Source organism: Leopardus geoffroyi, chromosome A3, assembly GCF_018350155.1.
Source record: "Leopardus geoffroyi isolate Oge1 chromosome A3, O.geoffroyi_Oge1_pat1.0, whole genome shotgun sequence".
NCBI lineage: Eukaryota > Metazoa > Chordata > Mammalia > Carnivora > Felidae > Leopardus > Leopardus geoffroyi.
In genome coordinates, this window is record NC_059336.1 from 62,247,848 (window position 1) to 62,264,165 (window position 16,318).

The 16,318-nt window shown below is 38.0% G+C and overlaps 1 protein-coding gene across 1 annotated transcript in view; it reads right to left on the reverse strand.

Annotated features, from left to right (window-relative positions):
• The window catches only part of CA3H2orf92 (chromosome A3 C2orf92 homolog), a 47,338-nt gene that overhangs the window by 14,202 nt on the left and 16,818 nt on the right, over nt 1-16,318 (reverse strand). Inside the window, exons 6-7 of the mRNA XM_045445802.1 lie at nt 10,451-10,507; nt 8,436-8,516 (exon numbers count right to left, since the gene is read on the reverse strand). Coding sequence (XP_045301758.1) covers nt 8,436-8,516; nt 10,451-10,507 — 138 coding nt within the window. The remainder of the gene's footprint in view (nt 1-8,435; nt 8,517-10,450; nt 10,508-16,318) is intronic.

The window sequence follows — 16,318 nt, forward strand, 5'->3', positions numbered from 1 at the left end:
AATTGATTATATTATAGCTGGGCCTGTAAGTTAGCTGGGTAATTGGCCACATTTAGGAGCTGGCTTCTTGAGGAAGCATAAGTCATGGCCACCAAAGAAATATGTATTGAATGTGAGGAATTTACTAGGGCATTTCTTGATACTAATGAATGATTTAAATGAAGTGGTTGAAAGTGATGGTCCGGCCAGTAAAAGCACATTACCTTTTTAAAAAGGAAGTGAATATTTAAAATGAGATGTTATTAACTTAGAATAGTGTCCATTTTAGATAGTACAGAGAAGGTGAACAATCTGCACTCACCTTGTCTCCTATCCGGCAGAGGTATTCAGCCTCTGCCTACATGTCACTAGCCCCTTCCTTAAGGGATGTGTTGACCTATAAATTCTTGGATTGTTGCTCTGAGAACCTGAAAAGTTTATTGGTGTCCCAGCAATGCCAAAGCCAACACTGGCATGGTGCTGGGCAGGTCAGTAGTCCTTTTGAAGGATGATGGGATCCTCCCAAACCCCAAACCAGACACCCATCTTCACATACACTGACTCCCCTTCCACACATGTGGGGCAGGATTCAGAGACATGGTGCTCCTTCAAGGAGGAGACGTCCTCTGATTCCCAGGTGAGAATTCCTGAAAATACATGAGGGGGCTGCAACAGCTATCTGCATCCCTTCATTCAGTCATGTTAACCTACCCATCATTCAATCAGCCAGGCACCCAGTGCAGATTTACTGAAGCCTCTTTAATAGCAGGTGTGGAGGAAGGACAAACCCAGAATTCCTGACATGGAACAATTCCTGGAAAAAAAGGTCCATGTTCCCTGTAAAGAGATGTCCCCCTTCCAAGCAGGATTGGCAGGCATAACTTTGTGATCAGAACATCCAACAGATCCTAACCTGGAGGGAAGCATCAATGCTCACACCTCTCAGAGCTCTTTCTCAGACCAGATGTAACCCTCACTATCTACTCCTGATGCACACACACTACCAGAGAGGAGAGATTTCTTTGGAATCTGGATGGCTTCCTTCAGCAGACAGCTATGATTTAAAACATTTTCCCTCAGTCTCGGCTCTCTGCTAAAGAAGACTTCCCTGAGCCTTATTTTGTTATTGCTGTTTTTAGATTTTAAAAAATTTAAGGTGAATATATATATGTAATTACATATACGTATATATACGTATATATATATATGTAATTTCCATTTTAAGCATTTTAAGTGTACAATTCAGGAGCATTAAGGACATTCACAATGTTGTACAAACATTGCCACTATTTATTTCCAGAAATTTTCCATATTCTCAAACAGAAACTCTCTACCTGTTAAGCAATAGCTCTCCATTCTCCCATCCCCCTGGCCCCTGGTAACTTCTATTATACTTTCTGTCTTTATTAATTTACCTACTTTAGATACATCACACAGGTGGAATCATACAATATTGGTGCTTTTGTGCCTGGCTGATTTCATTTAGTATAATGTCTTCAAGGTTCACCCATGTGTTAGCAAGTAACTGAATTTCACTCATTTTTATGAGCAAATAATACTCAATTATATGCCCATACCACATATTGTGTATCCATTCATCTGTGATGGACATTTGGATTGTCTCCATACTCTGTCTATTGTGAATAATCCTGCTATGAACATTGGTGTACAAACATTTGTTCGAGCTCCTGTTTTCTTTTTTTTTTTAATGTATTTGTTTGTTTGTTTGTTTGTTTAATTTACATCCAAGTTAGTTAGCTTATAGTGCAACAATGATTTCAGGAGTAGATTCCTTAGTGCCCCTTACCCATTTAGCCCATCCCCCCTCCCACAATCCCTCCAGTAACCCTTGGTTTGTTCTCCATACTTAAGAGTCTCTTATGTATTGTCCCCCTCCCTGTTTTTATATTATTTTTGCTTCCCTTCCCTTATGTTCATCTGTTTTGTATCTTAAATTCCTCATATGAGGAATGAGATTTCTCTTTCTCTAATTTTGCTTAGCATAATACCCTCTAGTTCCATCCACATAGTTGCAAATGGCAAGATTTCATTCTTTTTGATTGCCAAGTAATACTCCATCGTATGTATATATGTGTGTGTGTATGTTTGTATATATATGTGTACATATATGTGTACATATATATGTATATATATGTGTGTATATGTATATATACACATATACATATATATACATACATACCACATCTTCTTTATCCATTCATCCATCGATGGACATTTGGGCTCTTTCCATACTTTGGCTATTGTTGATAGTGCTGCTATAAACATTGGAGTGCATGTGCCCCTTCAAAACAGCATCCCTGTATCCCTTGGATAAATACTTAGTAGTGCAATTGCTGGGTTGTAGTGCAGTTCTATTTTTAATTTTTTGAGGAACCTCCATCCTGTTTTCCAGAGTGGCTGCACCAGTTTGCATTCCCACCAGCAGTGCAAAAGAGATCCTCTTTGTCCGCATCCTTGCCAGCACCTGTTGTTGCCTGAGTTGTTAATGTTAGCCATTCTGACAGGTGTGAGGTGGTATCTCATTGTGGTTTTGATTTGTATTTCCCTGATGATGAGGGATGTTGAGTATTTTTTCATGTGTCAGTTGGCCATCTGGCTGTCTTCTTTGGAGGAGTGTCTATTCATGTCTTTTGCCCATTTCTTCACTGGAATATTTGTGTTTTGGGTGTTGAGTTTGATAAATTGTTTATAGATTTTGGATATTAACCCTTTATCTGATATGTTGTTTGCAAATATCTTCTCCCATTCCATCGGTTGCTTTTTAGTTTTGCTGATTGTTTCCTTCGCTGTGAAGAGGCTTTTTATTTTGATGAGGTCCCAATAGTTCATTTTTTATTTTGTTTCCCTTGCCTCCGGAGATGTGTTGAGTAAGAAGTTGTTGCGGCCAAGGTCAAAGAGGTTTTTGCCTGCTTTCTCCTCGAGGATTTTGATGGCTTCCTGTCTTACATTTAGGTCTTTCATCCATTTTGAGTTTATTTTGTTTTTATTTATTTTTGAGAAAGAGAGAGAGACAGAGCATGAGTCGGGGAGGGGCAGAGAGAGAGGAAGATACAGAATCCAAAGCAGCCCCCGGACTCTGAGCTGTCAGTAAAGAGCCCCATATGGGGCCTGAACCCACAATCCATGAGATCATGACCTAAGCCGAAGTTGAATGCTCAACTGACTGAGCCACCCACGTGCTCCTGAGCTCCTGTTTTCAATTCTAGTAGATATATATCTAGAAATGGAATTTCTAGATTATACGATAATGCTATGTTTAATATTTGGAAGAACCACCAAACCGTTTTCCACAGAGACTTCATCTTAACATTTTCACCAGCAATGCACAAGGGTTCTAATTTCCTACATCCTTCTCAGCACTTACGTCCCTTTCTTTAAAAAAATACACATTCTTTGGGCACCTGGGTAGCTCAGTCAGTAAAGCATCGGACTCTTGATTTCGGCTCAAGTCATGGTCTCAGGGTTCGTAAGTTTGAGCCCGGCATCAGGCTCTGCGCTGAAAGGGTGGAGCCTGCTTGGATTCTGTCTCTCTGCCCCTCCCTGCCTCTCTCTCTCTCTCTCAAAATAAATAAATAAACTTAAAATTTTTTAAAGTAAGTAAATAATACACATTCTAATAGGTGCAATGTTATCTTATTGTGGTTTTGATTTGCATTTCCCTAATGACTAGTAAATTGACTAACTTTTCATATTCTTATTCCATTTTGTATATCTTCTTTGGAAAATATCTATTCAATCCCTTTGCTCATTTTTATATTGGGCTATTTATTTGGTTGGTGTTTTTTTTGTTGTTGTTGCTTTTGAGCTATAGGAGTTCTCTCTATATACTCTAGATCTTAATCCTTTATCAGATATATGATTTGCAAATATTTAGTTCTATTCTGTGGGTTTTCTTTTCACTATCTTGATAGTATTCCTTGCTGCACAAAGTTTTTAATTTTGGTGAAGTCCAATTTATCTATTTTTTCTTTTGTTGCCTGTGATTTTGTTGTCAAAATTAATGCATCTTTGCCTAATCCAAGGTCATGAAGATCTTCTCCTACATTTTCTTCCAGAAGCTTTAGCTTTAGCTCATAAATTTAGATCTTTCACCCAGTTTAGTTTTAATTTTTGTATATAGTGTAAAGACCCACTTCATTTTTTTGCATGTGAATACCCAATTTTCCCAGGACAATTTATTAAAGAGACTTCTCTTTCCCCTTGAACTGTCTTCACACTCTTGTTGAAAATCAACTGACCATGGATGTATGCATTCATTTCTGGACTCTATTCTGTTCCATTGATCTATATATATAGATAGCCTTACACCAGTGCCATACTCTCTTAATCACTGTAGCTTTGTAGTAAGCTTTGAAATGAGGAAGTGTGATTCTTCCAAATTTGTTCTTTGGTTTCAAGATTATTTTGACTACTTTGGGCCTACTGAGATTCTATAGGAATTTCACAATAAGTTTTTCTATTTTTGCAAAAAAAATGCATTTGGAATTTTGATAGGGATTGCATTGAATCTGTAGATCACTTTGGGGTCTATTGTCATCTTTATAATAGTAAGTCTTTAAATCCAGGAAAATCTGATATCTTTCCATTTATTTAGGTCTTCTTTAATTTCTTCCAGCACTGTTTTGTACCCGTCTGTGTACAAGTCACTTGCCTCCTTCACTAGATGTATTCCTAAGTATTTTAATATTTTTGATGTCATTGTAAATAGAATTGTCTTATTTTCTTTGGACTATTCATATCAGAGTATAGAAATACAAATGATTTTTCTGTGTTGTTTTTATACCCTGCAAACTTTCATATGTAGCTACAGAGTAAAATACCAAGCAAAATAAGTCAGTCAGAGAAAAACAAATACCATATGATTTCACTCATATGTGAAATTTAAGAAATAAAACAAACAAGAGAAGGGAGGGGGGAGAGAGAAAGAGAGAGAGGCAAACCAAGAAACAGACTTAACTATAGAGAACTGATGATTATGTGAATTAATTTTTTAGCTCTAACAATTTTTTGTGAACTTTTTTTTGTGATCCACTTTAGATCTTTTATTTCGTTTTCTTGTCTAATTTCTCTGCTAGTACTTACAGTCTATGTGGGAAGAATTGGCAAAAATGTCTTATGTCTAATATTAGAGGAAAAACTTACATTCTTTCATCATTGAGTATCATGTGTATTTTTCATATATGGCCTTTATCACATAGAGGAAGTGCCTTTGTATTCCTAGTTTATTGAGTGTTTTTATCACCAAAGGATGTTAAATTTTAAAATAAGTTTTACTTTTAGTTGTAAAAAACACATAACAAAAATTACCATCCTAATAATTTTTTTAAATAGTTTATTTTTACATAATCTCTTCACCCAATGTGGGGCTCAAACCCACAATCCCAAGATCAAGAGTCGCATGTTCCACTGACTGAGTCAGTCAGGCACCCCATTCATCTTAACCATTTTTAAGCATACAGTACAGTAATGTTGTTTATTCAGTGTTGTATAAGAGATATCTAGAACTTTCTCGTCATGCAAAACTGAAATAATATACTCATTAAACAACAACTCCCTATTTCCTCTCCCCCTACCCTAGCCCCAGCCCCTGGAAACTACCACTCTACTTTGTTTCTCTGAAGTTGACTTTAGATACTGCTTATAAGTAGAATCATACAGTATTTTTCTGTGACTGGCTTATTTCATTTGGCATAATGCCCTCAAGGTACATTCATGTTGTAGCATGTGACGGAATTTCCTTCCTTTTTAAGGCTAAATAATATTCCATTGTGCGTATATCCCACATTTCATTAGTCTATTCATCCATGGACACTAGCGTTGCTTCTGCCTCTTGGCTATTGTGAATAATGCTGCTATAAGCATGGTAAATATCTCTTTGAGACTTCCAATTCTTTGGGATATATAACCAAATATGGGATGCTGGGTCACATGGTACTTCTATTTTTAATTGTTTGAGGAACAGCCATACTGTTCTCTTACATTCCCAACAAGAAAATTGGATTTTTTAGCCAATATGCTAATCTCTGCCCTTTAATAAGAGTTTAATCCATTTATATTTAATGTGATTACAGATAAAGAATTAACCTCTTCTATTTAGCTATTTGTTTTTTGTGTCCTATAATTTTTTCCCCTCAATTCCTGCTTTCTTTGGGGAGTTAGTTGATTTTTTTGTGATGTTATATTTCAATTGCCTTCTTCATTCCTTTCTGTATATTTTTTAGTTCTTTTCCTTGTGGTTACTTTGGGAATTACAACTAATATTTTATTTTATTTTATTTTATTTTATTTTATTTTATTTTATTTTATTTTATGTTTATTTTTGAGATGGGGGCAGAGAGAGAGACAGAATGTGAAGCAGGCTTCAGGCTCTGAGCTGTCAGCACAGAACCCGAGGTGGGGCTCAAACTTACAAATCATGAGATCGTGATCTGAGCCAAAGTCGGACACTTAACTGACTGAGCTACCCAGACACCCCTACAACTAACATTTTAAACTTATAACAACCTAGTGTGATAATACCAACTTGATTTCAATAGTATGTAAACACTCTGCTCATATAAATCTGCACCCTCACCTATATTGTCACAAATTACATCTTTACCCATTGTATGTCCATTAACATAAATCTACAATTACTGTTTTATGCGTTGCCTTTTGAATCATATTGCAAAAAGGAATGAAGTTACAAACCAAAATTATAATAATATTGGTTTTTGTATTTACCTATGCAGCCACCTTTACCAGTGTTCATTATATTCTTAAACTTTTGACTATCTAGTGTCCTTTCATTTCAGCCTGAAGTACTCTCTTTAGCATTTCTTACAGGCAGATCTCTTAGCTTTTGTTTATCTGGACATATCTTTTATGCTCAAAGAATAGTTTTGTCAAATATGAAATTATCAATTGACAGTACTTTTATTTCAGGACTTTAAATATGTCATATCATTTCGTCTGGCCTCCATGATTTTTGAGAAGAAATCAGCCATTAATCTTATTGAGAATCCCTTGTAAATGATGAGTAGCTTTCCCCTTGCTGCTTTTAAGACTGTCTACTTGTCTTCGGGTTTCAACAATTTGACTATAATGTGTTTCAGTGTGAATCTGTTGCACTTATGCCTGGAGTTTCTAGAGCTTCTTGGACATATATAATCATCTGACTTGGGAAGTTTTGGGCCATTATTTCCTGAAATATATTCTCTTCCCCCCTGCCACCAACTCTTCACCTCCTGGGATTTCTGTAATATATATGTTGATACACTTGATGCTGTCTCACAGATGTCTCATCCTCTGCTCATTGTTTTGTTTTTTTTTTTTCTTTTTTTTCTTTCTGCTCCTCAGACTGAATAATTTCTATTGTCCAAGTTCAAATTTACTTATATTTACTTTTGCCTACTCAAATCTGCTCTCAAATCCCTCTAATGAGTTTTTCATTTTAGCTACTGTACTTTTCAACTCTAGAATTTTTTTGGTTCCTTTTAATAATTTGTTTCTTTAATATTCTCATTTTTTTCAAACATTGTTTTCCTGACTTCCTTAAGTTCTTTATCTCTCATTTCCTTAACTCATTAAAGGCAGTTAACATATTGAAGACAGGCTCCTATTGCCCATTCTGGCACCAGCAAGCTACACTGAGAATGCAGGCTGCCTACTACTTGGCTATCTGCTATGGGGCGGGGGATGGAGCGTGGCAGGATCTACATGAAACATTAAAACTCACCAAAATTTACCAGTCTCTTCAAGCATTCCTCTGGGCAATGCAACCGTTCAACTAGAATCCAAGGTTCCAAAATAGTTGCTTAAGATACTTCTTGGCAGTTCAATTGTAGCACTGATGAAGAGACATATTTCTGGAGCTTCTTACCCCACCATCTTCCTTCCAGGCCTCGGTTTTCTCAAATGTTACTTGAGATACTTAGATCAATGAGTCCCAAATAGAATCACCTGGAGAGCTTTAAAACTACTGGTGCAAATATCTCATCCTATGCTGAAGAATCTGATCAGGCATCTTTTCAACAACCTCCCCAGGGGATTCTCATGCTCAAGTAGGGCTGAAGACCTGGGGAAAAGGTTTATTTCAGCCTCAGGACCTCGCCATCTCTACTGCTATAGAAATCTCCTGGGCACCTTGTCAGGCAGATGTGATACAGCTGGTCTGAGGTGGGGTCTGACTCAGCACTTGCAATAACTCCCACATGGAGGCTCTTCTGCTGCTAAAGGGACCCCCCCCCCCTTTGAGGGGCACAATCCTTTCCAACTGTTTATCTTCTATGCTTTGCTTAATTTCCTGGGACTCTGACACTTCAAAGAACTGGTTCCAGCTTCAAGGCAAGCACGTTCCCTCCCACCAAAGCATCAGGTTATCTGAGAGACAACTGTGGACAAGGGGGAGATTCTTCAAAGACAGCCTGATGACTTCACACGAGGAGATTACTTACCAAATAGTTTAGCCAAATGCTCTTCTTGATTTGAACTTGATACAAATTCAGTATTTTTCAAGCTCTCTTTTTGAGGATAACCTATGGGAAAATAAACCTTAGCTGTGTGAATCATTCATTGGATCTACATGAAACTTTTTTTTAAGTTTATGTATTTATTTTGAGAGACAGAGAACAAGCGGAGGTGGAGGGGGAAGGCAGAGAGAGAGAAGGAGAGAAATAATCCCCAGCAGGCTCCATACTGTCAACACAGAGCCCAACACAGGGCACAATCCCACGAACTGTGAGATCATGACCTGAGCCAAAATCAAGAGTCAGACACTTAACCAACTGAGCCACCCAGGTGCTCCAACATGAAATCTTTTTAAATCAATACTTCTTTGCATGGTATTTTGAGGGGAGCATCATGCACTTTACCTACTTTAGGAGAAAAAGCATCAGTTTTGGGTTCTAGTCCACCTTTTGAGTGTCTTGTGACCTTGGGCAGTAAAGTTCTGTGGAATTTGGTTTTCTCATCTGAGACTGGTGGAAAAGGAGCCAGCCACAAGAGGCCTGTGAGGATTGGGTAAGATGAAATTTGCTTATGTCATCTGTAGACTGAAAAGTATTCTCCCTTTATCATGTCCCAGTGTTATTATCTACTATGAAGTGCAATAAATGGCACTGGGTCCAAGCCTGGCTATGCTCAATGCTCAGTTTTGCCGGGGGAAGGGGGCAGGGTGGGGAGAGGGCAGAGAGGAGCAATGACAGATGGACACTTATCTCAGTGTCTTCTCAACAAAAACTTTCCCCTCCATAGGAAATGATGTCAACAAGCAATGACTTTGACCATCTTGGAAATGGGATGCCTTCTTGTTTTGGAAAACAGGGAACAATACTACTGCATACTCAGCCCTAATCCACATTAGGGTCTATGTTTGGAGGGGGCTCAGAAGGCCTGAGGCCACCTCTACCTGACCTATTGGATAAGCACCAGGAATTCCTAATGTTGTCACTGATGAATAAAAAATGAAGGTATAAATGGAAAAGCACTGAGTCAACAATGACTACTTTGATTCAATAAGTGAGAAATGTGCAGTTCTCTGGTGATGAAACATTGGTGAATTCAATGCACTTTGTTAAAAATGTGTTCCTCATATTGTGTCAGCCAAGGGAGCATTATGCACATATGCCCCAAATAACATTATGCACCCTGCCCCATCATGACTACACAGTAAAATATTCACTTTAATCTGCGGTTTGTGAAATGCATGGGGAGGACTGTTAGCTCTAAAAATGGTTTGCTAATAGTTTCATAATTTCAACGTGGCATACATGCCTGGCTTATCCTGATAAATAATTATCCAACTTAAATTTTTTTCCTAATGCACACAGTGCCACATTAAAGAGTTTCTCTGTCACCTGTGTGATTTAGGTTAATGTACATGTTTTTCCCATGTGACCAGCTTCTTCTTCTCAGCTTTGGCATTTGAGCATCAGTCCAAAGGGAGAAAGGGGCTCTGTCTCTTTGTGAAAATATTTTCCAGAGGCTAGGGTGTAGGGTGGGGAGATGTGGGGAGGGATGTGGGAAGGCTTTACTATCCCAAATCAATGACCAGGGCACTCGTGAACATTGAACTATAAAGTGCTGTTGAATAGAAAGTCATTACACTACTCACAGCAAGTGTTACCAGGAAAAGTGAACACCACTTGCAAATCTGGTTCTCATCCTCTGAACAGCCTGCAGAGTGAGAGAACCTCCCTGACACATGAACTTCAGAGATCACCCCCAAAATATAATGATATTTGTACTTTAGACCACAGACTTCCATAGTTGGCAGAAGGTCATAGAGAGTATTGGACAATGTTTTCTTCCACATCTCAGTTAGGTTTTGCCCCTACATACCTTGGTTAAGAATGTTAAAATGATAGGGTAGTACAAATAATACAACACATAGGTTTTATAAGTACGTACACTTATAATTTTAAAGGCATATACTTGCTTTCCTTAACTTCTCTCTTTGTAATTGACTTGCCTGCTGTTCTTGTATCATCAAATGGAACTTTGGAAAACACTTGCAGTTGAATTTCATCTCAAGTGAAGCAAAGAAAGGCATGTTAATACCAGCAGTCCAGGAAAAGTACCTAAAGTAGTCTATGAAATCAGTGAATAAAGGATACAAATGCAACAGACACATAATGTTATACTCTAAAATGCCTTGTCTTAAGAAGGAGAATTGAATCTACCTAAATCATTTCTGAAAAATTGAGATTTCACTAGATATTCCAGAAGGAAACATTACTTACTATGGATATGAGACTAGAAATTTTGCCCCAAATCTCATGATATTTAATGTCACGGTTTTTCTTTTTGCTCCTGTTGTCCTTGTCCCCACCTCTGAAACTGTCCCCAAGCAGTCCCTCTGTACGAACAAACCTCTTTCTTATTTCTACAAGATCCGCATTATTTTCTTCCAGTAAGACCTACTACCACTTGTAGGAAGCTTCTCATAGTGAAGATCCTGTTTTGTGGCAGACACATCTAGACCCACATTCTGATTTTGTTGTTCGCCAACAGGTGATCTTGGGCAAATAACTCCATTTCTTTGATCTTCATTTCCCTCACTGGTAGGATAAAGATATGATTGTTTGACTCATAGAGGTTTTGTGAAAATTGAATAAAACAACATATGTGAAAACACTTAATAGTGTCGGTGTGAGGATCATCCTAAAGGCTAAATATCTGGAAACTGCTAACCATCATCTTATTTGTAACAATAACCCCTGATCCACTAGTAAATATTGCTTGTTTTCTGCTCATTGGAATCATGCACAAGTGGAGTAATATGTGGAGAAGGAAGAAAAAAGACATTAAATACAAAGGAAACAAAGATGCCATTAACATATGACAGGAAAAAGGATATCTGTCACAGATTCTATAGCATTCCATCACCAGCCAATTTTGCCTCCATTGGGCCTAATAGTGATTAGAACTCAGGGACCAGCCCTTGGAAAGACACTTCCTTTCCAGCCTCCCTGGCAGCCAGGGGAGGGCTATGGGACACACAAAAGTCCTCTGGAGGCTCCTGGAACCCTGGAAGAATCTTACTAGAGAGAAGAAAACGTAATGCCGGGGCTGTACTTCCACATCCCTTTTATCTCCTACCTTGAAAGCAGATATGATGTCTGGAGCTGCAGAAGCCATCTTATATACAAGAGACACAAGCACAAGTCAAGACCCTGACCAAAGTCACTGAGGGTGGCACCAGCTTGCTTCCCTCAGACTGTTTGGAACAGAAGGAAAATAAACTCCTCCTCCTTGTTTAAGCCACTAAATTCAGATACTTCAGTTATTGCAGCCAAGTTTAAGGCAACACCTGAATGCGTCTCACTGAGATGATCCTGGCCACTCAGATTTGATGACCCATTATTATGTGGAAGAACCAAGCATAAGTTCCTAAAATTCATAATGCCTGTGTACACTGGGACAAAGTGGAAGACTATGGATCATTTGTACAACTTTTTACCAAGCCCTAGCTCTACTCAGAAACCACACAAGGTGCTGGAGCTTCAAAGAGGATGGAGAGAGTGGCACCACAAAAATGGTGACATAGGAGATCATGGTCTCCATCCTCTGACACAGATTAATAATTATAAGCTATCTATGAACAAAAACAGCCCTGAGAGAGTTCCACCTCAGAAACTTTAGCAACACATGGAACAACAACAAAAAAAAACCCTAAGATAGTCGCATAAAAAGAGAAGGAAGACTGGGGTGCTTGGGTGGCTCAGTCAATTAAGGATCTGACTCTTGATTTCAGCTTAAGTTATGATCTCATGGTCATGATCTCATGGTCTTGAGATCAAGCCCCATGTCTGGCTTCATACTGGGCATGAAGCCTACTTAAGATTCTCTCTCTCCCTCTGCCTCTCCCCTGCTCGTGAGAGAAGGAAGACAGCTTCATTTTGTCTGCATCATCCTACATCCTAACCTGGCAGAGCTCAACATCAAGAGGGAACTTCCCAGCTAGAAAGATTTCCCCATGCCAGGAAAGGAAGAGCACAGTGAGCAATCAGCTTTTCCCAATCTCAACAATGGACAGATCAACTAGACAGAAAAAGCAACAAGGAAATGTTGGACTTGAACCATATTTTAGACCAAATGTACCTAACATACATATACAGAGCATTCCATCCAACAGCAGCAGAAAATACATTCTCCTGTGGCATCTGGGTGGTTCAGTCGGTTATGCGTCTAACTTCAGCTCAGGTCATGATCTCATGGTTCGTGAATTTGAGCCCCGCATCAGGCTCTCTGCTGTCAGCACAGAACCCACTTCAGATCCTGTGTCACATTCTCTCTCTGCCTCTCCCCCACTGGACTTCTCCCTCTCTCTCTCTCTCTCTTTCTCTCTCTCTCAAAAATAAACATTTAAACAAACAAACAAACAAAAACCCTACATTCTTCCCAAGTACACACAGAACATTCTCCAGGATAGATCATATATTAGATCACAAAACAAGTCTTAGCAAATTTAAGAAGATTGAAACCATACCAATGATTTCACAGTGACCACAAAGGTATAAAACTAAAAAACAATACCAGGAGGAAAGCTTGAAAATTCACAAATATGTGTAAATTAAACAACACAGTCCTGGGGGCACCTGGGTGCCTCAGTTGGTTAAACATCTGATGTTGGCTCAGGTCATGATCTCATGGTTCATGGGTTTGAGCACTGCATCAGGCTCTGTACTGACAGCTCAGAGCCTGGAGCCTGCTTTGGATTCTGTGTCTCCCTCTCTCTCTCTGCCTCTCCCCTGCTCATTCTCTCTGTCTCCCTCTCTCTATCTCTCTAAAAAATAAATAAGCATTAAACACACACACACACACACACACACACACACACACACACACACAGTGCTAAACAACCAATGGGTCAAAGAAGAAATCAAAAGGGAAGTTTAAAAAATCTTGAAACAAACAAAAATGGAAACACAACTTACCAAAACTTATGGAATGCTATAAAAACAGTTCTAAGAAGGTAGTTTATAGCAATAAATGCCCACATTAAGAAAAAAATAAATATTTGAAATAAACAACCTGACTTCATATCTCAAGGAACTAGAAAATGAAGAACAAGCTAAGCCCAAAGTTTGAAGAAGGAAAGAAATAACAACGATCAGAGGAAAAATAAATGAAACAGATACAAGAAAAATAATAGAAAAGATAAACAAAACTAAGAGTTGGCTTATTAAAAAGATACACAAAATTGGCAAATCTTTAGCTAAACCAAGGAAAACATTGAGAAGAGTCATCTTAAATGAAAGAGGAAACATTACAACTGATACCACAGGATCATAAGACTACTATGAACTATTATACCAAAAAATTGAACAACCTAGAAGAAATGGATAAATTCCTAGAAACAAACAACGTACCAAGACTGAATCATGAAGAAATAGGAAATCTTAACAGACCAATAATGAGTAAGGAGATTGAATCAATAATCAAAATCTCCCCAGCAAAGAAAAAACCCAGGACCAGACGGCTTAACAGGTTAATTCTACCAAACATTTAAAGAATAATTAATACCAATCCTCCTCAAAAAAACTGAATAAGAGGAAACACTCCCAAACTCACTTTACAAGACTAGCAAAGTCAAATAATGCATAAAAAGCCAGATAAGAAAACTACAGACCAGTATCTCTGATGAATACAAATGCAAACTTCTCAACAAAATATTAGCAAACAATTCAAATGCACATTAAAAGGATCATACACCATAATCAAATGGAATTTATCTGTCAAATTCAAGGATGATTCAACATATGTAAATCAATAAATGTGATATACCACATTAATAGAATGAAAGGTGATCGTATGGTCACCTCAACAGATGCAGAAAAAAACACTTGACAAAATACAATATGCTTTCATGATAAAAATGCTCAACAAATTGAGTGTAGAAGGAACATACCTTAACATCATAAAGGCCACATATGACAAGCCCACAGCTAATGCCATATTCAACAGTGAAAGTTGAAAGCTTTTCATCTAAGATCAGGAACAAGAGAAAGGTGCTGACTCTCATCATTCCTATTCCACACAGTACTGGAAGTGCTAGCCAGAGCACTCAGGCAAGAAAAAGAAATAAAAGTCATCTAAATCAGAAAAGAAAGAAGTAGGGGCACCTGGGTGGCTCAGTCAGTTGAGCATCCAACTTCGGCTCAGGTCAGGATCTCACAGTTCGTGAGTCTGAGCCCCACATAGGGCTCTGTGCCGACCGCTCAGGGCCTGGACCCTGCTTTGGATTCTGTGTCTCCCTCTTTCTCTGCTCCTCCTCTGCTCATACTCTCTCTCTCTCTCTCAAAAATAAATAAAGATAAAAAAAATTTTTAAAAAAAGAAAAGAAAGAAGTAAAATTATCTTTGTTTGCAGATGATATAATCTCATACAGAGAAAATCCTAAAGACTCCACCCAAAAACTGTTACAAATAATCAATGAACTTAGTAAAGTTGCAGGATACAAAATTATAGAAATCAGTTACAATTCTATATACTAACAATGAAGCATCTGAAAAGAAAAAACATCTGAACATCTGAAACATCTAACATCTAACATCTGAAAAGAAAAAAATCTCAGGGCGCCTGGGTGGTTCAGTCGGTTAATGGTCCGACTTCAGCTCAAGTCATGATCTCATGGCTTCTGAGTTGGAGCCCCATGTTGGGCTCTGTGCTGACAGCTCAGAGCCTGGAGCCTCTTTCAGATTCTGTGTCACCCTCTCTCTCTGCCCCTCCCCTGCTCATGCTCTCTCTCTCTCTCTCAAAAACAAATAAGCATTAAAAAAATTTTTTAATAAATAAATAAATAAATAAATAAATAAATAAAATCTGCTTTAAAAAAAGAAAAGAATCTCATTCACAATAGCATTAAAAACGAAATACTTAGAAAAAATTAACCAAAGAAGTGAAAGATCTATACACTTAAAACGACAAGACTTTGGTGAAAAAAAGTTGACAAAGACACAAACAAATGGAAGGATATCCCATGTTCATGGATCAGAAGAATCAATATTGTTATAATTTCCATACTATCCAAAGCCATTTATAGATTTAATGGAATCCCTATCAAAATCCCAATGGCAGGAGGCCTGGGTGCCTCAATCACTTAAGCGTCTGACTCTTGATTTTGGCTCAGGTCATGATCTCACAGTTTGTGGGATCGGGCCTCATTTGGGCTCTGTGCTAACAGCGTGGAGCCTGCTTGGGATTCTCTCTCTCTGTCTCTGTCTCTCTCTATGCCTCTCCCCGACTTGCTCTCTCAAAAAAAAAAAAAAAAAAAAAAAAAAAAAAAAAAAATCCCAATGGCATTTTTCACAGAAATAGAAAAATCAATTCTAAAATTAATCTGGAACCACAGAACACCCTGAACAGCTAAAGCAATCCTGAGAAAGGAACAATCCTGGAGGCACCATACTTCCTTCTTTCAAACTATACTACAAAGCCTTAGCAATCAAAGAGCATTGTATGGCATAAAAATAGACACATAGATTAAGGGAATAAAACTGATAGCCCCCAAATAAACTTTGCATATATAGTCAACTCATATTTGACAAGAAAGCAAAAAAAAAAAAAAAAAAAAACCTCAATAGGGAAAAGATAGTCTCTTCAATAAATGGCATTGATAAAACTGAATAGCCACATGCAAAGAATGAAAATTGACCATTATCATACACATATCACAAAAAAAAAAAATGACTCAAAATGGATTAAAGACTTAATAACTGAAACCACGAAATCCTAGAAGAAATCATAGGAGAAAATTTCCTTGACAATGGTCTTGGCAACAATTTTTTGGACATGATATCAAAAGCACAGGGAACAAAAGCAAAACTAAACAAGT